General features: G+C 48.5%; 1 protein-coding gene and 1 long non-coding RNA gene across 3 annotated transcripts in view; one reads left to right on the forward strand and one right to left on the reverse strand.

Moving 5' to 3' along the window:
• LOC308596275 lies at window positions 1–10,332 on the reverse strand. The gene is made up of 2 exons (XR_014012431.1): window positions 10,191–10,332; window positions 1–343 (listed from the first exon to the last, which is right to left on the reverse strand). It is a non-coding gene; the product is annotated as an uncharacterized lncRNA (long non-coding RNA).
• The window catches only part of CSF2RB (colony stimulating factor 2 receptor subunit beta), a 20,479-nt gene continuing 6,000 nt past the window's right edge, over window positions 10,237–24,715 (forward strand). The window contains exons 1-10 of one of the 2 annotated variants that reach the window (XM_081211098.1): window positions 10,237–10,371; window positions 12,131–12,257; window positions 14,813–14,979; window positions 19,951–20,108; window positions 20,663–20,843; window positions 22,021–22,159; window positions 22,258–22,418; window positions 23,001–23,143; window positions 23,232–23,394; window positions 24,506–24,596. In XM_081211098.1, coding sequence (XP_081067224.1) covers window positions 10,311–10,371; window positions 12,131–12,257; window positions 14,813–14,979; window positions 19,951–20,108; window positions 20,663–20,843; window positions 22,021–22,159; window positions 22,258–22,418; window positions 23,001–23,143; window positions 23,232–23,394; window positions 24,506–24,596 — 1,391 coding nt within the window. In that variant the 5' untranslated portion in view covers window positions 10,237–10,310. Of the gene's footprint in view, window positions 10,372–11,564; window positions 12,258–14,812; window positions 14,980–19,950; window positions 20,109–20,662; window positions 20,844–22,020; window positions 22,160–22,257; window positions 22,419–23,000; window positions 23,144–23,231; window positions 23,395–24,505; window positions 24,597–24,715 lie in introns of those variants that run through there. The other variant, XM_081211097.1, reaches the window with a different exon arrangement.

Here is a 24,715-nt window from a genome sequence, read left to right on the forward strand (position 1 = left end):
TTTTATTTCCATGTTGTCTCCAAGTGGAATGTGATAGGAAGAGAAGAGTGGCAAGAAGTGCTCATTTGCCAGCCCCCAAAACATGTCACACTTTGTCAGAAGAAGCAGGAAAGTTGTGCAATCTGTATAACAATGGAAACAGAACAACTTCCTCTTCCATCCCAGAATCGATTTTGAAAGGAGGCAGCATATGAGAAAAGGAAACCGAGACGAAATTCTCAAGAACAGTCTCGATTCACCCAGGCTATTTGAAGACCAAAGAATGGGAGATCTCCTTTATCTCTGAAGAAGACCAAGAGGCTTAAGCCTCCCTTGGCTCCAGAGGAATCCATTACATCTCTTGCTTCAGGTAAGGAAACTATCTCTCTAGAGACGAGGAGAATTAAATGACAAAATCATTGGATTTTGGGGTGGGAAAGAAAGGGCATTTCCCATGCATTTGATGAACTGAACATTGTTATAGGATAGCCTCCCCAAACCTGGTTCCTTCCAGATGTTTTGGACTACAACTCTCATCAGTGCCAATTGGGGAAGGCTAGGATAGCAGATCATTATACTCAGGAAAATGGAAGCTCCCTGCTTTGCTCTTTCAGGTACAGGAGACAGGGGAGGAAAAGCAGGAGAAAAACACTCTTTCCTGAGATAAAGCACAGACTTTCTCTCTCTGAAATGGAAGCCGGAGCCTTTCATAGGAGCAACCAGCATACTTGGTCCCATTTGTTCCACCCTGAAGCCTTTCCCTTGAGCTGATGATCAGAGGCACCTGCCTGGCAGTTCTTTGCCCTTGAGAAGTGCTCCTCAGTGGGCTGCTGGTGCGGTCAGGCACAATGCACACTTTTCCAACCTTTTGTTGTGCCCTAATCTGGCAGATAGGGACGCGGGTAGCACTGTGGTCTAAAGCACTGAACCTAGGGCTTGCCGATCGAAGGTCAGCGGTTTGAATCCCCATGACGGGGTGAGCTCCCGTTGCTTGGTTCCTGCTCCTGCCAACCTAGCAGTTCGAAAGCATCTCAAAGTGCAAGTAGATAAATAGGTACCACTCTGGTGGGAAGATAAATGGCATTTCCATGTGCTGCTCTGGTTTTGGCAGAAATGGCTTAATCATGTTGGCCACATGACCCAGAAAAACTGTCTGCAGAAGTGGACAAACGCCGGCTCCCTTGGCCTATAAAGTGAAATGAGTGCTGCAACCCCAGAGTGGTTTGTGACTGGACTTAACTGTCAGGGGTCCTTTACCTTTACCTTTTTTTAATCTGGCAGATGGAAAAAGGTGTCTTTCAAAAATTATTCTTAACCCCCCCCCCCAAAAAAAAACACCCTTGGCTATTTTGTCTACCATGAAACATTCTTGAAACATTGCCTCTGGTTGAAGCTTGCTCTTGCACAATTCCATAGACTTTTTTTAAAAAAAAGATGCATGTGCACAGGTGAAAAATACCTGCGTACATGCCCACAATGAACCTCAAGTTTCTGGAACTCACGAAGGGGTGGGGAAGTACTAACTGAAGGCGGGGGCAACAACACATAGTACAAATGCACCCCCTCAAGCCCTGCCTGCTAATTTGAATGTGAAATATTGAGACTGGTTTTGGAGCCATGAAATTGAAAGCACTCATATGTGTACAATGGGGGGGGGGGAATGATACACACACGCATTCCTGTGGACACAGCTATAGTCAATGGCCAGGGAATTGGTACCCTGCCCTAAAAAGAAAGGGATGGAGAAGAGACATAAAACAGCAGGGGGATGAGGCAGATGGACCAGAAGGTAGGCAGGTGGTGGTGTGTAATGTTGTGAATCCATTCATGTCGTGCAGATTGCTGCAACCTTTTCCTAATAAAAGTATCATTCGCCAAATAAGGCCCATTTTACACTCCTATGGAGCATATTAGAGAAGTGTCTCTTTCCTGGTCCCTCTTTCCTTGGAACGTAACTGTGTTTTCAGGGCAATAAGCATTCATCCTGATAAGCTTGTGGGTTGTTTACATGTCTTCTCATTAGCCATTTGTTGATGCCACAACCTTGATGCACCTTCCAAGCAGCAAGAAGTCCAGTTTTCATTTGTTGTGCTAGGATGACAGAGAACTTTAATCTACTTTAATCATGCAAGCTAAAATTCCTGCATGCCTTTGAATCCCCACCCCCATGCAAAATGCTACAGACTGGAAGCATCCAGAGTTTGGAAAGTGAAGTCAAGGGTAACAAATCTCCATAAACTCACAGTTAAACTGTAGGTCTGAGACAGTAAGTCAAACAAGCCAATTGCTTGAGTTCTGAGAATGGTTTAACAATTGATCCCTCTCCCTCTTCCCAGGGAACACTGGGAATTGTAGTTCCATGTGGGGAAATGGTTCCCCCCCCCCCACAACTCTGAGCACTCTTAACCAGCTACAGTTCCCGTGATTCTTCGGGGAAGCTGCTAAAGTGGCGTAAGTGTGCTTTAAATGTACGGTGCAGATACAGCTAGGCAAATAAAATGTCAGCAGGAGATGTGATCATGGGTCACCCACATCATGACTAATGTGATCTTGAGTGATCACAGGATTCTTTCCTCTCGTCCCCACACATAGAAGTTTCTCCATGAGATGTGGCGAGAGTGAGAGTCCTTGTTTTAGCTCTGTAGACCAGTTTCGGTCTGACCTGAAAAGAAACTGGAGCAGTTCTTTCTGGAGGTCATAATGATGAATCAGAGCAGTTGGGGCCCAAGGCATTTCAGCACCTGAGGTAAAATGCCCTGCTGCCTCCGTGATGGGGGTGCAAACTCCATTGTGATGGCCTGGGATTCCGATTCGGAGGATGAAACAGAGGAATCCCAGCCTGCACAGGAGTCCCCGCCTCCAGGGCCGGCTGAACTGGGGCAAGGCCTAGATGCTGAAGAGCCTGCACCTGTGGCAGTGCAGCAGGAGCTGGCCCCAGGTGAAGTCCTCCTGGCCCCAGAGGGGCCTGATGACTCAGTGGCCACAGGTGAGCCTCCTCCAGGGCCCAGTAACCCTTCGGCCTCTCCTGATCTGCAGAGGCTTAGGGCAGAGAGGCGAAGGGAACTAGTTGCCCCCAGGAGGAGTGCTCGCCTTAAGGCCAGAGTAGGCGGGGCTCCTGGGGGTCGGGACCACCCCTGACCTTAGAAGAGGATAAAAGCCCACTCATCCCGGCCCCAGGTTGCGGGAGCAACGTCGTTGTTGGCTTCGGACCTTCCTGTGATCCTGATCCTTGCTCGGCCTCCTGTTCCTGACTAACCGGTACACCTGTTCCCTGCTCGGCTTCCTGTTCCTGACTATCCAGTACTCCTGTTACCTGCTCAGCCTTCTGTTCCAGCGTTCCTGTTCCCCGCCCGTCTCTCTGCATCGGACCTCGCCCCGCTTCGTGTGGACTCTGCTACACTCACGGTACCTTACCCCCGGGACCAGGACAGTTTGCTCCCGCCACACCCGCACTCCCCCTTCGTAGGGGTGCGTTCGGGAAGAGCCAGAGGCCATGGAGGACCAGGCGGCTGCACTGGTGACTTTGGCCCAGGAGAACCAGGCCTTAACTCACACCGTGCAGCAGCTCAGTGACACGGTCGTGGCACTTCAGCAACGCTTAGAAGCCCTACCGGCTCCTGGGGCCGACGCCCCGACTCCTGGCAAGTACCCAGTGGCTTTGCCTGAGAAATTTGATGGAGCCCCGGCCAGCTTTCCTATGTTCCTGGCCCAGGCCAAGCTATATATTCAGGGGCGAGCCCGGAACTTTCCTGATGACCGCACCAAGGTGCACTTTTTGATTAGTTTGTTAAAGGACCAGGCGGCCAAGTGGGCGTTGCCGCTACTCAGGCAAGACTCCCCCTTGCTGGCAGACTATACGGGGTTTTGCAATCGTTTGGAGGCCGCGTTCGGCAACCCCCAGAAAGGGAGTCAAGCCAACCGGGCGATTCGGCGGTTGAGACAGGGCAAGTCCACGGTGGCCGCATACACCACAGAATTCCGGCTGCTGGCACAGGACTTGACCTGGAACGACTCGGCTCTCCGGGACCAGTATCTCGAGGGGCTTTCAGATGAGATACTGGACCAGCTGGCCACGATGGAACGCCCCACCATGCTAGACACCCTTATCCAATGGAGTCTACAGATTGACGATCGGCTAGAGGACCGGCGTCAGGCTCGGGACCGCCGGCACCTCCAGTTCTTGGCCCCAGTGTCGACCAGCAGCCCCACGGGCCCAGCTAAGTCATTGGAGGAACCTATGCAGCTTGGGGCAGTGCGGCCACGCCTCTCCCCCGCAGAGAAGTCGCGGCGTCGGGAGGGGAATCTTTGTCTCTATTGTGGCGGAAACGGACACTATGCAAGGTCCTGTCCTGAGAAACGCCAGCCGCAGGGAAACCACCAAACCCCAGTAGCTGATGGCCCTGGCTACCTGGGGTCCCAAACAGCACAGAATGGGGCCGCACCAATTGAATTACAACACCTTATGGTTCCGGTACATCTATACCCTCCAGGAGGGCCATGGATTCTTACCCATGTGCTGGTGGATTCGGGCGCAACCCGCTCTTATATGGACGCTGCTTTTGCTGCCCAGCATCGGGTGCCGCTGCGGAACAAGCCAGAACCGGTGCAGGTGGAGGCAATCGACGGACGGCCCCTGCGTTCAGGTGCCGTCACTCAGCAGACCCAGCCCCTGGTCCTGTGCCTCCAGCAGCACCGTGAGATGCGAACTCTGGATATTGCCTCCATGCCCCGGTTCCCCCTGGTGCTTGGGATGGACTGGCTGGAGGCTCACAATGTGCGGATTGACTGGGTCAAACGGACTGTACACTTCCCAGACCCCAGTTCTCCTGCTGAGACTGAGATGCTAGCAGCTGCGCCCACTGAGGAGGTTGCTGCAACGCTCCCCGCTGAATACCGGGACTATCACGACGTGTTTGAGGAACGGGGGGCAGACCAGCTGCCGCCGCATCGGTCCTTTGACTGTGGCATAGACCTCCAGCCCGGAGCGCCCCTACTGGTGAGTCGCTTGTACTCGTTAATCGAGCCAGAGCGCGAGGCTTTACAGGACTTCTTGCGCAAGAACCTGGAGCGTGGGTTCATTAGGCCTTCTACCTCGCCCACTGCTGCGCCAGTGCTCTTTGTTAAAAAGAAATGTGGGGAGCTCCGCCTTTGCCATGATTACCGGGCCCTGAACAAAATCACCATCCCGGACCGGTACCCTTTGCCCCTTATTTCGGAGTTACTGGAGCGGGTGCAAGGGGCGCAGGTGTTCACCAAGCTAGACCTCCGGGGTGCCTACAATTTGATTCGGATCCGCGCCGGGGATGAGTGGAAGACCGCATTTGGGACCCGGTACGGACAGTTCGAATACCTGGTTATGCCCTTTGGTTTGTGCAACGCGCCTGCTGTGTTCCAACGGTACATCAACCACGTGTTCCAGGACTTGCTAGACAAGTACGTGGTGGTGTACTTGGATGACATTCTGGTTTACTCCCGCGACCCGGCGTGCCACGAAGGCCATGTCCGGACCGTGCTGCAGCGCTTGCGCGAGCATCGTCTGTATGCAAAGCTCAGCAAGTGCGAGTTTCATCAGCGGTCAGTGGACTTCCTGGGTCACCGACTCTCACCAGGTGGGGTGCAGATGGATCCTGGGAAGGTGGCAGCGGTTCGAGAATGGGCAGCACCTCGGAACCGCAAGGACCTACAGCGTTTCCTGGGGTTCGCCAACTATTACCGAACCTTCATTGCGGACTATGCTCACCGCACCACCCCGTTGACCCGACTACTGCGCCCCAAGACGCCGTTTTCCTGGGACAAGGAGGCGGAGGAGGCGTTTCAAGGGTTGAAGGCCTGTTTCCAGAGAGCGCCAATCTTGCAACATCCGGATCCTTCTTGACCCTTTGTGGTAGAGACTGACGCCTCCAGTACGGCTCTCGGTGCCGTCTTGTCTCAGCAGCACGGACCGGAAGCGCCACTTTTACCCTGCGCCTTCTATTCCTGCCAGCTCCTCCCAGCGGAGCGTAACTATACTGTGTGGGAGCGGGAACTACTGGCCATCAAGGTAGCCTTTGAGGTCTGGCGCCACCATCTTGAGGGGGCACGACATCCGGTGGAGGTGAGAACCGACCACCGGAACCTGGAGTACCTCCAGACCACCCGCAAGCTGAACCAAAGACAGATCCGGTGGGCGTTGTTCTTTTCCCGGTTCCAGTTTCGGATCCGCTATATCCCTAGCTCTCAGAATCAGAAGGCGGATGCTCTGTCCCGGAAACCTGAAGACAACGCAGACACGGTACAGCAAGCAGAACCCACCACGATTCTACCTCCGGCTGCATTCCTGGCCACCCAGGAGGCGCGGCCACTGCAGGTTCGGGTGCGGGAACAGCAGCGGGTCGACGCTTGGGCCCAGGATCGTCTCCGGGAGCTGGCTGAAGGGCCCAGTCCACAATATCCGGGGCTGGTCCTGCATCAGAGCCTGCTGCTGCACCACGGTCGTCTGTACGTCCCGCCAGGGCCACTACGGCTGGAGGTTCTCCGGATGGCCCATGATGCCCCAGCAGCGGGGCACTTTGGACGGTATCGGACCACCCATTTGGTCAGTCGGGAGTTTTGGTGGCCCCGCCTGAAGGCTGACGTGGCTCGCTACGTTGCTGGTTGTGATGTCTGCCGTCGCGCCAAGGGTCCTACCGGGCGACCCCCCGGCCTACTTCAGCCATTGCCAATTCCACCGCGCCCTTGGCACACGGTTTCGTTGGACTTTATAGTGGAATTACCCTCGTCTCGTGGCTGTAGCTGCCTTCTGGTTTTCTCCGACCATTTCACCAAGATGGTACACTGCGCTCCCTGTCCATCTGTACCCACAGCCAAGGAAACTGCGCAGCTGTACCTTCAGCATGTCTTCCGCCTGCATGGACTACCTGAGCGCGTGGTGTCCGACCGGGGCGTTCAGTTCACATCCCGGTTCTGGCGAGCATTACACCAGACCCTCGGGACAGAGGTCTGCCTCTCGTCAGCCTACCACCCACAGACCGATGGCCAGACGGAACGGGCGAACACGGTGCTAGAGCAGTACCTCCGGTGTTACTGCAGCTACCAGCAGGATGACTGGGTCGACCACCTGGCATTGGCGGAGTTTGCCTATAACAACGCGGTGAATGCGTCCACCCAGCAGACCCCGTTCCAGGCCAGCTATGGTTATCATCCACGGCTGTTTCCAGAGGTGCTGCCGGCATCCGCGGTCCCGGCAGTGACGGAGTGGCTTCAAGAGCTCCAGTCCCAGCAACAGCTTTTGGTGGAGCAACTGCACCAGGCCAAGGAAGCGTACAAAGCCCAGGCCGACCGCCACCGCCAGGTGGGGCCGGAACTTCGCGTCGGTGACCTGGTTTGGCTCTCCACTCGCCATCTCCACCCCTCTCGACCTTCGCGGAAGTTGGACGCCCGCTTCACCGGCCCTATCGTGGACCAAGTCTCTCCTGTGGCATTCCGTCTCCGGTTACCCGCAACCCTGAAGGTTCACCCGGTCTTCCACAGGTCCCTTTTGAGTCCTGTGGCCCCACCCGACGAGTTCCACCCGAACCGTCCCCAACCGCAGCCAGTGTTGGTTCGGGGAGAGCCTGAGTACGAGGTGGAACGCATCCTGGACTCCCGATACCGCAGGGGAAAGCTACAGTATCTCATTGACTGGAAGGGGTACGGACCGGAGGACCGTTCCTGGGAACCAGCGGCCAACGTCCACGCACCTGCCTGCCTCCGAGAGTTCCATGCGACGTACCCCGGCAAGCCGGGTCCGGACCCTCGGTTGAGGGGGGGCTGGGAGGGGGGATGGTGTGATGGCCTGGGATTCTGATTCGGAGGATGAAACAGAGGAATCCCAGCCTGCACAGGAGTCCCCGCCTCCAGGGCCGGCTGAACTGGGGCAAGGCCTAGAGGCTGAAGAGCCTGCACCTGTGGCAGTGCAGCAGGAGCTGGCCCCAGGTGAAGTCCTCCTGGCCCCAGAGGGGCCTGATGACTCAGTGGCCACAGGTGAGCCTCCTCCAGGGCCCAGTAACCCTTCGGCCTCTCCTGATCTGCAGAGGCTTAGGGCAGAGAGGCGAAGGGAACTAGTTGCCCCCAGGAGGAGTGCTCGCCTTAAGGCCAGAGTAGGCGGGGCTCCTGGGGGTCGGGACCACCCCTGACCTTAGAAGAGGATAAAAGCCCACTCATCCCGGCCCCAGGTTGCGGGAGCAACGTCGTTGTTGGCTTCGGACCTTCCTGTGATCCTGATCCTTGCTCGGCCTCCTGTTCCTGACTAACCGGTACACCTGTTCCCTGCTCGGCTTCCTGTTCCTGACTATCCAGTACTCCTGTTACCTGCTCAGCCTTCTGTTCCAGCGTTCCTGTTCCCCGCCCGTCTCTCTGCATCGGACCTCGCCCCGCTTTGTGTGGACTCTGCTACACTCACGGTACCTTTCCCCCGGGACCAGCACATCCATAAGCAGTTCCCCCTGCCAGGCAGGCGGTACATGCTTCCAGATCTACCCCCCGCCGGTGGCAAAGCTGGGTGGCAGAACGCCCCCACCCTTTTGCTGACCTGGCAGGAGGGGAGATATTCCACAGAGCTTTGCCACCAGCCCCTCTGCTCCTAGAGACAGGGGAGACCAGAGGCAAAGCTGGGCAGCAGAATGGGGGTGATATCATTTGGGGCATGCCTCCTGAGGCAGCTGCCTCATCCAGCCTCATGGGTGAGCCGGCTCTGAATCAGTCTTACATTAGAAGAAGAGTTTGGATTTGATATCCCGCCTTTCACTCCCTTTTAAGGAGTCTCAGAGCGGCTAACATTCTCCTTTCCCTTCCTCCCCCACAACAAACACTCTGTGAGGTGAGTGGGGCTGAGAGACTTCAAAGAAGTGTGACTGGCCCAAGGTCACCCAGCAGCTGCATGTGGAGGAGCGGAGACGTGAACCCGGTTCCCCAGATTACAAGACTACCGCTCTTAACCACTACACCACACTGGCTCACTTAGAATGTAAGAATAGCTTTGCTGGACCAGGCCAGTGGCTCATCTAATCCAGCTAGCTGTTCATACAGTGGCCAACCAGATGGCCGTAGGGAGCCTGCAAGCAGGGCCTGTGGTTTCCAGCAACTGATAATGCCTCTGACAGCAGAGGAAGAACATAGCCATCATGCTTAGTAGACCTTGATGAACGTGGTTATCCTGCCCTTTATTTGTGCTGACTTCGCTAGACGGTTTTAAAAGTCAGCGGTGGTTTGGCACCAGGGGGTTTCAGAGTGTCTTCTGGGGAATCCTAGCATTCCTTGAAAGCTGATCATGGTTTCTTGATTGAGAAGAGCAGATGAGCTTCCCTGACAGGTAACTTTCCTACCGCTTTCAAGCTTCACCTATCATACAATTACAGCAGAGGGTTCTCTGTTTGCTCAGAGAGGGCAAAACGGATGGCAAGTGCTCTACTTGGACTGGGCTGTTTGCTTATTCCAGCAGCCCTTCTCAACCTGGTGCCCTCTAAATATTTGTTAGACTACAACTCCCTTCTCTCCTGGTCATTGGCCATGCTGGCTGAGGTTGATGGGAGTTGTTGACCAAGACGCCTGGAGAGCAGCAGGTTGGTGAAGTCTGCCCCAAAACAAATAAGAGGTTTTTTTTTTTAAAAAAAAGATATTTATTAAAAGTTTTTAAGATATAACAAGAAAAAAGAAAAATAAACATACAAAATAAAAAACAGTTAAAAACACACATTAATTTTCAATAACATAACTTCCATACACTTATTTCCTCGGACCTCCTCATACCTCCCTTCTTTGTATTCCAGTTCGATTTGTTAGTTCAGCAAATCCTTACCATTAAACTTTTACCCATTTGTAAAACCTCTTTTTTTTCATATCTCTTAAAGCATTACAGCTGGAAACCGCTTAGTTTCTATCCAACATCCTTCTAACATTCATTAATTTTACAATGTTTCTGTAAGTAGTCTTTGAATTTCTTCCAGTCTTCTTTCACCGACTCTTCTCCCTGGTCTCGGATTCTGCCAGTCATTTCTGCCAATTCCATGTAGTCAATCACCTTCATCTGCCATTCTTCCAGGGTGGGTAGATCTTGTGTCTTCCAACAAAACAAATAAGAGTTTGGGGCAGATATCAGACAAGGCAATGTAGGTGAGTGGGGGTTCATTGAACATAACAGATTTGGAGTTAAGTGGGAAGAGAGACGTATCCTTGATTTACACTTTTACTCCCACCTTCAGCAGGTAACCCAGGAAGAGCTGCAACGTGAACAGGTAGCAAGAAGTTGGGCATCAGACAGCGCTCAGCCCAAGGAGCGGGACAATTATTCAAGGATAAACAGACACAAGAGGAACATGAGATTCTGCAGGGTGGCCTTGGCTTTGAGCCTCTTGTCTTATGTTGTTGAAGCTCAGCGTGAGTTTTGTATTCATTGTCTCACTCTTCCCTCTCTCTTTTTTCTATTCTCCTTTAATTTATTTTCTTTTTCCATGCTCCTCTGATGCCGAGTGTTCTGTTACACCCTAGTGCAAAGGTTGCAAACCTTTGGAGGCCTCTGAGAACATCTGGAATTTTGAGAGCAAAAGCTGTGAGCACCATCAACTCTGGTTGATTCTTTCCCCTTCCCATCCCCCACCAACAGATTGAAAAAGAGAAAGCACACACATATACACATAGAGAGAAAGAGAAAGAGAAAGAGAAAGAGAAGACAGAGAGAGAGAGAGAGAGAGAGAGAGAGAGAGAGAAAGTCTTTACCTTTCCATGAGATCTAGGTAAAAGTTGAAGCCAGTAGAATTAAAATGGATCTTTGTGGATTTGCATGATTTTACATAATATCCCACTGACCAACACATCAAATTTAAGCAGGGGTCACCAACATTTGGGGGTCTTCTGGGAACATTTGCAAGCCAGAGAACCCATTGTGGTTACCACAAAACAAAGCACGTCCTCTGTAGGCACATGCACATCTGCAAGCACCATGTTGGCAACCACTGTGTTACACCAGGAGATGGAACCAGGGTGGACAAGGCTATGAAAATGAAGGGGTGGGGTTACTGAGAAAGCAGATGACGCAGTGGCTCCAATTGACTTCAGTAGACATAGGGGGCTTCTATGTGGTAGAGAGAGGAGGGAGGAGGCAAAACCCAAATCATATCTAGAGACATGGGAATCACCATGAGGAGATTTAGCTTGGACTCCTCATGTCATTCAAAGCATGCCCCTTTTTTTTCTCCCATACAAGGGAATGGATGGTATTTCCTACAGAGTAGAAATATAAATCACTGAACTGAGAGAAAATTTTGTAATTAGGAAGGGAGCAGAAATTCAATGTAGCCCACATTTAAGGTCGAACCTACCAAACCCACATTTTCTGAAACAACACGCAAACTGAAACACAGCCATTCTTCAAAATCTATACTTCTCCAAATTCTGCAATTGCAATTCTCCAGGAAAGTAATGTGCACAAAAAGTGGTAAAATATGTTCAGAGACAGCTATGTGTAGGTTCTCTTCAAGGATTTCTCTGAATCAACATGCAACATGATAAGAATCCATAGACCTGAATCAAACCTAAGATGACAGAAATGAATTTTCTAATAAAGTGAAATTAATGGTTTTATGTTGGAGTCTCCCCTCCAGAGTTCTTGCTTTCGAAGAGGATCATCTTAAGGACAGTTACAGAGTGACCTGATACCAGGGAGATTTATAAAAACAATCCAGAAACCCAAGTTGATTACCCATGGTCTGAATCAAGATTATGAATTTTCATCATATGGCATGTGTTAAATAGTGTACCAGTGTCCAGTTGTTTGTGTTCTCAGCAGTAAAAGATCTGCTAGTCACCAATGAAACTATTTTGCTAGCCAGTTCTTCCTCCTGCTCCTCTCCATCTCTACAATCATTTAGGAATTTAGGATTATACTTCGTACTTTACATGAAATTGACTCTAGTCCCTGAAAGCTCATGCCACAATAAATGTGTTGTACTTTCAAAGTGCCACAAGACCCTCCATTCTCAAGACTATGAGGCTAAGAGGAACATTTATGTTCCTTAAATCCATGAACAACCACCAAGAGATTACAGAATGTATTATTCATTAACCGTTTGTTCCCTGCTTCTTTGGTTCTTCCCCAATACCAGTTTATATTCTTATGAATTTTTCCTTTCCTTTGCAGAGAAGTCACCTATGGAAACTCTTGACTGCTTCAGTGACTATGTGTCACACACAGCATGCACCTGGAATGAAAGCCGGGATGCAAGGAACTTTGTCAAGATGAAGCTTCTTCAAAGCGACATATATCAGTGAGTGCCTAACCTCTAATCCCTGAGGATAGGGAACCTGCGGCCCTCCAGTTATTGCTGTACTCCAACTCCCATCAGCCTCAGTCAGCATGGCCAATGGCCAGGGATGATGGGAGTTGGTCCAAAAGCACCTGGGGTGGGGAACAGGTACCCACCCTTGTCTTATCCATTGCAGAATAATGAAAAAATAATGCTGGAGGCTGCTGGGCCTAAGGGTGGAGATGCTTGAGGAACTGGATCTTTGCAAATCCCAATATGAACAGGCCTGATCTCTGCCTCCCAGACTCCCAGGTGTATGGATTCATTCACTTAGTTATCAACCAGTTGTTGTTTTTTGCACTTTCCAAGTGCTCCTGTGCAGTTCTCGGCTCAAAAACTCTTTTCAAAAATTCTATATTTTGAGAGAGAGGGAGAAAGAAAGAAAGAAAGAAAGAAAGAAAGAAAGAAAGAAAGAAAGAAAGAAAGGTTTCAAAATGCGCATTTTAGATAAATCCAAACTAATGGGTTCAAATTGCAAGAAATGGGGCTGAAACTAAACACTGAGAAGGGATTTCCTTGTGGTGCTCACAGTGGAACAGGCTGACTTGGAAGGTAGTGTGTTCTCCTTCCTTAGGAGTTCTAAAGGATGCTGGCTGGATTCTGTGTAGTAGCAAATTCCCTGCATCAGCTGGCAGTTGGACTTGACTCCTTGAGTCCTCTTCCAACTGCAGGCTTCCAAAATACATTTTAAAATGTGTAATTCAATACATATTCTTCAAGGAAGGAAGGAAAGAAGGTGTGGATGAATGCAGAATTGGGATAGGGCAGACCAATGGGTAAATACATGTGAAAATGGCATGGACCAGAAGTAGACAGATTCACCCATCCCTCAGGTTGCTTTCACAGAAAGAGCGCCTCCTCCTTGCCACAGTCTCCTGCCCTGCACCTCATTAAACAAATTGTCTGTTTAATGAGCATGCCTTTTAATGAACATGCTGAGGATGGGAGGAGAGGCAGCACATGCAATCATTCTCCCCTCTGCACATTCTTTGTAATGTGTGGAAAAGGGCTACGGTCGCTTTATGGGAGAGGAAAAAATAACAAGGGGGCGGTTTTGTTAGGCGTGGGGGGCACTTCTCCAGAAGATGAAGTGGTGATGTTTCTTTCCATTTTCCATCTTCCTCTTCTGTGTTCCTTTGAAAGAGGAACTGAACCTTAACTTAGCCTGACAAAGGGGGAAAAAGGAAGGAGTGGTTAAGAGTAAGAGGAGGTGGAGGCCAGCAGGATACAGAGGCATGAAAATGACAGTCAGTGTGGTGTGGTGGTTAGAGGAAAGGACTGGGACCTGGGAGACCAGAGCGCAAATCTCCACTCACCCACAAAGCTCACTGAGTGGCATGGGCGTAGCCAGGATTTATTTGGGGGAGGGGGCAGGCTTTATGCTGTAGGGGCAGAACTGAGTTATCTGTGATGCAATTGGTCAGTTAGTTAAATATTATTTACTTGATTTGGAGGGGCAGCTGCTCTCCTGCACCCCCTGGCTACATCCATGCTGAGTGCCCTTGGTTCCAGTCATTGTTGCTCAGCCTAACCTACCTCTCAAGATGGTTGGGAGGATAAAACAGGGAGGTGATGAGAGCAATGCATGCCACCTTGAACTCCTTGGGCAGGCGCCTTCAGTGTACTCTCTTACCAACCTTTTCCAGCTAAACAATGTTTTTCTGGCCAGATCTCACAAGCAGAGAATTGTGCCCCATGTTAATTAAGGACAGCAGCAGAGGTGTAGCAATCTGGAGTCACAGGGGTTTGAAGAACCATTACTATTTCTGCAGTAGGGGCCCTGAAAGCTCCTTGCCTTCAGGGTCCCAGAGCCACCCTATCAGCACGAAAGGGGAAGTTTTTAGTCACTGAGAAGATGTCTTCTTGTCCTTTGTGCTGATTGGAGCCAATAAGAGTGAAAGGAGGTGAGTCTGTCATTAAGGATTGGCTCCTAATATCACTCTGGAGAAGGCGAGTAGTAGCTCTGTGTGTTCGAAAGTCAAGCATTTGGAAACATGAAAAGCACACGAGCCCTTAGTTTCAAGAGAAAAGTGTGCAAGTTTTGTTACACACAACGGAACTTCAAGCAGAACAAAACTTAAGTCTCTCTGAAATAAGATACTGGAACACTCCAAATCATTTGTAGATCTAGCTGAAAGGCAGCACATGGAGATCTGCATTGATCATTATAATGCATCCGTAATTATTATTATTATTGTATAATTATAAGATTTTATATCTTAGAAGGTTATATCACCTTAGAATGGGGCATGGCTGTGTCTATCATGAAGGAACACTGTTCTGGGCAGGAGGAAATGCCTTTTCTATGTTTGAAACATTGGGGCAGGATGTCTATAGTCCCAAGATCCCCCCCTCAGTCCTGTTAGCTTACATGGCCCGTCTTTTTTATAGAGCTGTAACAAGCATTGTGTATCATCAGACTCATTCTCTGGGACTCTGGGTTGTGAATGAATGCTTGTAGAATTAACAACTTTGCCGTTACCAGTAAATAAAATGAGGCTTTCTGGTGCTTATAGGAATAACCTCACACAGATGACATGTCATTCCAAAGAAGAAGAATCACAGATACATTGGAGCTGCCGCAAAAACCAGACAATTTTCAATGTCTGGTTGAATAATATCTTCATTTTCAAACCAGATCAGGAACTGAAAGTCCAGGTGAATGTCAGCCTCTTTGATAATGGTATGTACTCACATCTCCCAGAAATGTGAAAGGTCGACTTATGCAATTTGTCTAACAACAACAACAACAACAATTTATTTCTACCCCACCCATCTGGCTGGGTTTCCTCAGCCACTCTGGGCAGCTCTCAACAGAATATTAAAAACATGATAAAACATCAAACATTATAGTATCCACTGAAAAGCACAGGGTGTAGCAACCTTGCTGAAACTAAATAGATCTGTGCCTTGATGGGAGAGCACCCACGAGCTCTGTGTATCAGCCTTAAATCCCATGGAAGAAAGGTGGGAGTGGGAAATAACATTACAACAACATTTGTTGAACTTTTTTTAGAATTGCTCCCCACAGAAATTGTTGGGTTTAACTTACATTTACACTTAGGTGTTGAGGACACATGAGAGAACAGTGACTGTGGTCAAACTTCAAAGAAACAAGCTCTCCATTATTATTGGCATCTCCTTTCCTGGGCTGTCAACCTGTTGCCCCAGATGATGGAGACTACAATATGCAGCAGCAGCAGCAGATAGCATGAGAGCTGAAGCATGATTTGATGAAGTGAACATGTGCAGTGCCCGACCATTTTGCCTGACATTCTTTGAATCATTAAAATTAAATGCAAATTTTATGCAACAACTTTATGCAAAGTTTATTGCAAATAGCATACTTTTCATTTTGTCACATGGATGACAAATCTATACAGGTGTTAAATCACTCTGCCTTTCATATCTGAAGGGCAGATGAAAAATAAATCCAGAAAGCTGAAATATATGTCAGGAACATTGTAAAGCACATTACACAGTAATAAAGGTTGTCTGTCAACTTTTAAGTTCACAACATATGAACAGGAACATAACATCAGGTATACTTGTTGTGTCCAAATATATTTATACCTGATTTAGACCACCTGGGCAGCTCCCAACAGGCCTGGGCAGGCCAGGTCTTCCTGTTATATACCTGCTGGGATTGACAAGGCATCTGACCCTCACCTGAATCTCCTGACGAGTGCTTTGGTCTGCCCACCAGATACCAGGCACTCTGCTATTCAAATTGGGCCCCAGTGTTTTTGTTACAGTCCCCTTCTCAATTAAGCAATCAATTTTAATCTAGAATTTAAATTCTCAAAACGTTCTTGTTTGTTAATTCGAGCAAGTAAACTACTCTCACTTCATTACAAACAGTATTTCTACCTGCAATACACTTGAGCAAACCTGCTCCTCTTCCTTTCATAGATATTTTGTTGCCATTTGCAGCTGTAGCTGACTCTGATTAGTTATCATTTAACTCTTGGGGGAAATAATTAGCATCACACGTCATGTTGCTGAACCAATTAACCAACTAGAAGGATTACTGTTAATAGCACCAGTTTTCCTATAACTTGATATTGCTGGATAGTTTTGATGGAACTTTTCTTTATTAGTGCCACTTTGTGTTGTACGATTCCTTGCAAATGAAGGAAAACAACTTTTCTGCTTGTATATGTTGATAATATAATTTTGGTTACTGAGGACAAACAAGATTGTACAAAAACGAGGTTGGGTGCAGGCCTGGCCAGGACATAGGTGTCCTGACTGTGGCAAAGGTGACCTGTGCGCTTGCTTGATTAACAGCTGTTGGGAATTTCAAGGTCCCTGCTCTCCCTTCTTATGCTCTTTGTAGTGGACCTGGAGACTCCAATAGAGAGCATTCCATGTCAACAAGGAGGGCAAGTGGGCACCCTATCAAATGACAGGGTAGGAGCTACACAGCACAGGGCCTTTTCACTGGTGGTGCCCATTGTATGCCTTGCTCTTGTCAGACCTGCTCTCTTTTGGCCTGTATTTTGGAGCCTTATAATTTAGGAAGACTTTAGAAGAACTGGTTGACAAGTCTCATCAGTCACTGACGTATGAGCGGATTTTATTTGCTGCTATTCTGGGCTTCTGGTGCACCAGTGTTTACACCAGCGTAATAGAGTTGGCCAGGATGCCAGAAGGGATACAATTTATGAGCTTTCTCCATTATCTGCACAGCAGGAGGTGTTCAGTCAACAGTGCAAAGGCTGAGCTGAAGCATTCCCTATTGGTTACCTGCTTTCAGCAATAGGGGTCACTGTTTGGTAGTACCCAATTGGTTAGCTGTCAGATTCTAGAGCTCCCTATTGGTCGCTCTTAGGTAATTCACAAAGTACAGAGTCCATTCTTAAAACATAGTGTTAATTCATAAAGCAGTAACATAAATCTCTATTGCTACATATTTGGTGTATATTTCAGCGGTTGAATGTACAGGTTTATGGCCATGCTGTAGTGTAGTGCTTAAGCAACTGTGAATAAAAGGTGGCTGGGCTCATTGTCTCAGGGTTTGGGAGGAAGAGGTGACAAAACTTATTTCCAATAAGTGTCCCCCTTTTATTTCCATAACAAGTCCTTGAGTCTGTACTCTGAATAGTGACACCAGGGACCTAGAAGGTGCAGGGCTTGTCAGTCCAACCCATGCACAGTCTCATCAGGGCTGACCTTAAGGCAGTTGGAGCAATTTGGCCAAATTGAGCCCCATGTGCCGCTCCTAAGGGGGCCCCTGCACCAGGGCAATCTAGATGGATTTTATTTATATCTATAAGATTTTGCAGACTTTGGCTGTGAACTGGGGCCCTACACACACACACACACAAAATCAAGTTGCACCCCACTGCTTCAAATTGGGCCCCACTGGCTAGCCCTGAGTCTCATAGTTGCTGGGCCTGAGTTGCCTTGCCCTTGCATGAAGTCTTGGGTTTACAATTTTGGGAGGGGGAGAGTGTTGCACTGGCGAGAGGGCAGGCTGGTGAAGCCCCCTAGACTTAGAGGCCCGAGTTGCCCTGCCCTTGCATGAAGTCATGGGTTTGCAATTTTTGGAGTGGGGAGACTGCCCACTGGAGAGTGGACTGGCTGGTGAGGCCCCCTAGATTTAGAGGCCCTAGGCTTCAGCCTACCTAGCCTATACATAAATATGGCACTGGGTCAAGGCGGCCGCCGCCCCTCTGCCACCGCCATTGCTACAGCATCAACACCCTGAACATGTACTGTAGCATTTATTTATTTAGCCCCCCCCCCCCGGCTGACCAAATTAGTCAACCCAAGGAGTGACGCAGCCCCCGGACAGGACTTTAGACATGCCTGGTCTAGGTTAATGTATGGTAACCCCTCTAGCCCCCACCGTAACCTTCCCACATCACCATCAGGATGAAACAAAAATAGATTTGGGGGGGCTCATTTTAAATCTGAATGTGCTGAGAGCCCAAGTAGACTTTTGATGAAGATATGGCATTCTGAGTCTGTGATGAACATTGAAATCAGGGATGGAGAACCTTTAGTGGCAAGGATGTTATTGGACTCCAACTCCCATCAGCCTCAGCCAGCAAGAAAGGGGAGCTTAAATATTTCCATCCTTCTGATTCTTCTCACCCTGAATTATTTTCTCTCAGTTGTTAAGAATGTACTTCTTCCCTCTAAGTCATGCCCTCACACTGTTTTGGAGATGTTCAGTAGAGATGCATGATCCTAGAAGTTGATGTCAGTCTTCCCCTAAATATCCTGTACTGCAGTGTGCCAAATCTCATATGGAGGATGCGGTAGTGGGCTTAATGTAGTCCAATCTTGGTGGTCTAGGGCAGCCACTGATGGTGATGTGGAAAGGTTAGGGTGGAGTCTAGAGGGGTCAGAACAAGCAGTGTCCCATCTAGGCCACAGGTAGCCAACGTAGTGCCATCCAGATGTTAGACTCCAGCTCCCATCATCCCTAGCCATGCTGTGCTATGCTGGCTGAGGCCAATGAGACTTGGAGTCCAACAACGTCTGGCAGGCACCACGTTGGCAACCTCTGAAGCAAGTGGAGTCACTTTCAGGAAATCATTTGGTTCAGGAAAGTACAGCAGAGGGCATTCAGGTTCATGTATAGCATGTGCCCAGCCTCCCTCCCCAAACCAATAACAGGCCCACTTAGGCACAAACTCAGTGGCTTGGAAAGAGCAGAATCCAGGCCAGGTGCTATTACAAGGAAAAGGATTAGCAACAATCAGTCCAGTCCAAGAGCAAGGACCAAAGTTCAAGAGTTTGAGATTAGCAGTAGGAATTCCAAGGCTGCACGGGAGTTGCAAAGTTGTTGATAACTGAGGCAGCCTGACATTGGGAAACCAATTAATGCACATAATATGCTAGAACGTCTATGTCTTCGTTCATTCCACAGGAGATAGCATTGAACCTCTCAATTTTTTGTAATTTAGCAGTTTCACATTGTCATCTCTTTGCGATGCAAAAAATATTTGAAATATTATTAAGTTAGACTTCTAAAGCTGACACAATCAGTGTTTTGTTGGTGAAGACATCGGATCAATAGACCTTGGGCCTTGACTGAATGTCAACTAAACCATCTTTATTGCTTTCTTGAATTGATCCACAAGCTGCAATCTTAAGCACACCTCCAGGGTGGGAAATTCCACTGAAACCAATTGCCTCCTGTTCCAGTTAAGAGTGGATAGGTCCAAGGTGCAAGAAATGAAGATTTATTTGTTATACTTTGTTAGATGCTTTATAAAGCAACTTGTCTAAGCATTGTACGGATCAGTTAAAACACCTGTACAATGCTTGTAGGACAATTGCACAGTAAATCTTAAAACTCCAAGAGCCAAGCAGAAGACAGGGAATAAAATCAGGTGGTCTTAAAAGACTTGGGGAGAAGGAAAGGTTTTTAGCCTGACACTGAAAAAGTAACAACATAGATGGTAAGTGACTTTCCCTATGGGGAGTGTTCCATAGCCAGAGGGCCACCACCAAAAAGGCCCCCCTCTGAACTTCAGATTGAAGGAATGCATAGAGAAAGACATTCTTAGATACAGTTAGCAGGTGGTAGATACAAGAAGAGGCCTTCTGTCATGTACCACGCAGGTACCATAGGCAGATCTGTACCTTTCCACCTGAGCAAAGATTAACCTGTATTTTTCTTTATTCACTCTTCCAGTACGACCTCCTACACCCCAGGTTCGAGATGTTGTTGTCACAGAGGATGGTGACTACCTATTGGCTTGGGAAGCAGGGGGTGGAACAAATAAAAGACATTGGCTGGATGGAGCCCTGGATTTTGAAGTGACCTACAAAAGGCGCTGGGAACTCTGGGAGGTATCTATGATCAACATAGGTATCACGTCAACATTTCTGCCTGCACTTAGTCATGCAATGAATATTATTATTATTATTAGAAAAAACCACCACAAAATATTATTCTACACAAGAAGTGTATTCGATACCATTAGTAGAAGTGCTGACTGATTTTCAAAAATTAAGAGTTTTAAATGGAGTACAGAAGGTAGCACTATAGAATTCACTACCCCAAGATATAATGACCGCCACCTTGGATGGCCTTAAAATGAGTTTAAACAATTTCAAAGAGGATAAAGCTATTAGTAGTTGCTAGGCATGATGTCTCTATACTCTCTCCAGTATCAGAGGTGATAGACCTCTGAATACCAGTTGCTGGAGAGAACAAGCGTTGGGAGTGCTGCTGTGATTAGCTCCCACTTTTGGCTTCCTATAGGCCCCAAAGCTGGCCCCTGTGAGAACGGGTGGCTGGAGTATATAGAGTATATGATATATGGTGTCCCCCCGCTCGACTATGGAAATGTATTTATCTTTCTCTCCACCCTCTATGCAACTTTCTCTCTCTCCCTTGCTAGGATTCCACCTCTATCTTGGTGCCAAACACCTCCAGATGCCTTTTCCTCCACGATGACCTTATGCCTGGGAGCCCCTATGTTGCTCGCGTTCGAAGCAAACCAAGACAAGGCAGTGGTCTTGTTGGTCATTACAGTAAATGGAGCCATGAAGTCTATTGGGAGACACCGAAAACATGGAAAGGTAATACTGCAAAGAGATGGTTTTTCCTTATGGTTATGGCTGTATGTTCTAAGGTGCTGGAAGAGCTGCATGCCAGTTGGATAAGATTTATGCTGGAAGATTAGCTCTGGATGAGTTGCACTCTGGATGCTCTTGCACATGCATATCTCATCGCTGTTCTTCTGTAGACACCCATGGTGTTGGGCAGCCTTTCCCAACTTGGTGCCCACCATCAGCTTTGTGTTTGTGATGCCATTAAGCAGCTTGTGAAGAAGCTTCAAGTTTTTCACTGAGATGAAGCAAAGATTTGAGACACACCCAGACATTTTGATCACTCTTTGAAAGAACTCCATGATCTGGTGATTCTCCTCTAAACATGATGGGACGTCTGTTGGAGTTAACCTGTACCTGTCATGACCCCAGAGTCCAGCAGCAATCAAGACTCAAGGTCATGGGCTGCAAAGTCTACAGCTAAGGAGTCTGACCAAGTGCAGAACTCTGAATCTGCTGCTGGAGATCAGGAGACACCTGAGCCAGAAGATCATAAGTCTCCAGAAGATGCTTATAATGACTCGGTCTGCTCTCAACCTTTCTTGGAGCATGTCAGAAGCTGTAAACTCTGATCTGCCTTGTCCATGACATCCAGTATTGGACCAGGAGGTGATGGTACCTTCAGCTGCGCTCATTCTAAATAGACTTAAGCCTATTGGATACAAGGCTTCCCTCACATTTACTAACCCACTTCCCATCTTATTGTTCCATGCCCCTTAATTCAACAAGTGGTGAGGACTCCAGGGATGCACTGTGTACATAGTTTCTGTTTCCTTTGGAATTAATTCATTGGATGCTCCCTGACCTTTCGCCTTGATGTCTGCGCCTGGTCTAGCAATATTTGGAGGACCCAGGCTCCCCATTTCTGATCTACTCATTGGTGGCTTCCACAACACTAATGACAGTTAATTTGCACTGGTGACTTCTCTGCAGGACAACCCCTATTTCTGTTTTGATCAATAAAGTGTTTTGTGTTATATAGTTTGGTTTGTCTTCTTTGAGAAGCCTGATATTTAATGGATCCTCTTTTTCATTTCTAGTTGCACTTCTTACCAAATCCCTCCGCAATGTTCCTTCCCTGTCTTAGATTTTGCCAAGCTCTCCATGACCCTAGACAGGGCTTATTCTTTCTGGTTTCTCCCATTAGATGATGCAGAAGCTCAGCCCAAGAACCTCCGCTGTCTATTTAATGGCATTGATCAGCTAAATTGCAGCTGGGAGGTGCGTCAAGAGGTCACCAGTTCAGTCTCATTCACACTCTTCTACAAAGCCAGCCCAGAAACAGGGTGAGATTTTCTGTATGAAGCAAAAATACCTCCAAATATCCTTGCCTTTTAAAAAAAACAACCTTAACTTCCTCTTGTTGTATCTTCCTTGTTCCTAGAGAGAAGGAATGCTCTCCAGTCCTTCAAATGGAACTGCCTTCCACCCGATATGTCCTGCAAAGCTGTTTGATTAATGTCACCAACCCCAAGAGGATAAGCCAATATCTCGTGACTGTGCAGCCAAAAGAGGAAGAGAAAGTGATGGAGGCAGCAAAACACAGTAAGGCCCATTTAGAGTCCACAAAGCTTAATTCTATGGGGCACATGCAGGCTCCTATGACTTTGCTTTGATTTGTGACTTACCTGGGCAATGTCTGTATGCAGTCATGAAGAAGCAAATGTGAGGATAAGATAAAATCACATGGCTGAACCCAGTGCCAGTGCCTCTTACAGGCAGACCAAGTGATGGCCAAGACTCTGAAGGGAAAAGGTACAACAAACTTGTGGGAGCTGAGCAAGTCTAGATCTGGTCCATAGCTGAATGGAAGACCCTTGTCCCGTTACGGAGGGAACAAGGGTTATAATGACATAAAATGAACTAGCAGCCACTTGGGGTAGCACAATTCAAGAGACACTCCATAAGGAAAGAAGCACATCAGTCTGAGACTCTGAGGATGCTTTTGGTGTTGCCACTTCTCCAAGGAAGCTGGCAATGCATCCTAGTCCCTCAGTAAAGTCCTAGGGGCTCCTGGGGGTAAACTCCTGCTTTGCTTGGGCTCACCCTGACCTTACCCTCACAAATACTCTTTAACAGGTTAACAAGAGATAGGTTTCTGTTCTTGATGCATCCTTTGTTTTCCAGTCAAGGCAGGCCCACCTTTCAAGCTGTCTGTGTCAACCCAGGACAACCAGGAGTACAGCCTCAAATGGGAAGTTAGGAATTCGACTCTGCGAATTCCAGAGACATATCAAATCTCATACTGGAAAACCAGAAAGCCTTCGGAGGTGAGCAGTAAATAAATTGCTCCCCCATAGTTTGAGAAAAGCAAAGTGTTATCTCCTCCCTCGTTTTTCTCCTCTTATCTCTTCTCAGGACCATTTGGGCAACAGTGATGACACATGGTTCACCTTCCCCTCAGAGTTGCTGGAACAGGACACAAGTTACACAGCAAAGGTGCGGGCAAAAGTCCGTGGCTACTCATATGATGGTCCATGGAGTGAATGGAGCAAGGAAATTGACTGGACAACACACCGGGGTAAGCCACAAATGGAGTTTCCAAACAAGGGCTCTAGTCCACCTTTCTTCTCTAGGGGAAAAGGTTCTATTGCTGTCTTCAGAAGGCGATATGCTGAAGGGGTGGTATGGACAGGCATGTGCTGAGCAGAGGCATAGGAAGGGGGGTGCAGTGGGTGTGGTCTGCCCCAGGTGTCATGACAAAATGGCAGGCGAGTGGGCGGCACACCTCGTGCCTGGCGGCAGCAGCTCTTCTGACCCGGCGGCAGAGAGAAGCCCTCCTCAGCCGTGGCGAGGTGCACCCGGCCGCAGTAGCTCCTGTGGAGAGCAGGAGAAAAGTGAGCAGCAGCTTCCCTGCCTCTCTCCTGTTAGAATTCCTGCTCCATGATTGCAGTCATGGGATTTTTGTCTATCACATGACGGTATATGTTTTGACTCCACAGATTGGGAAGTGACGGAAACAGGATGTTTGTGTTATTGTGTTCCATGAAGTGGGAATATTGTCCTTTGTTCTTTTTCTCTTTGCTGTCTGATGCTAGAGAGAGAGGGGGTCATGTTGCAGTGCTCCGTGTGTGTTTATATGTAAATAAGGTAGATTAGCCAAAATGCTGAGTTGCTGAGGTCTGTTACGCAAACTGCGCAAACTCTGCAGATCCCTAAGTGTGCCAGTGTCAGTTAGCATCGGTCGCTGTGATGTTCGGGCAGAAGAAAGCTTTTGAAGCTCCCGAACAATCAACCAGAAGGCAGAAAACATGCCAGTTGAGCATGTGTCTCTGCCAGGGTCCTACTCAAGTGTATGCTGAGCTCCTGACATCTCCTACCCTGAACTGTGGCATGTGGGAGGGCACCCTCCATGCCACGCCCCCCTCGGAAGCACACCCCACCCTGGGCAGTGCGTGCATATGCTCTGCCGCTGATGCTGAGGGCACATTACAGTAGCTCAGTCCGGAAGTCTGCTTGGCATGCATCTGATGTTTTCCCAGGGTGTGACATCTTAAGAACACTTGAAGCAAAGGCAACGCTGCTTTGATTTCAAAGTCAGTTTTCAAATTTGAAGTGCAATTTGCTTTAACTTTCCTTTCAATTGATCTCTCAGCATTCTGATGATGTTGCAATCTTCTGTTTGGTTTCAGTCGTGCCTCCTTGGAGCATTATACTGATTGCAGCAGTCTCTGTCATTGTGATGATGGCAGGCATGTGCTTTTGCCATAGTTATCTTCTCAGGTAAGCATGTGTTGCAAATGGGTTGGGCATCTGGATACATTGGCACACAATAGTGAAGTGGAGGGTGGAACTGGCTGCAAGGGGTTGCAGAGCTCTCAAGTGGTGGCTGTTGCCATATA

Source organism: Podarcis bocagei, assembly GCF_964188305.1.
Source record: "Podarcis bocagei genome assembly, chromosome: 10".
Classification (NCBI taxonomy): Eukaryota; Metazoa; Chordata; class Lepidosauria; order Squamata; family Lacertidae; genus Podarcis; species Podarcis bocagei.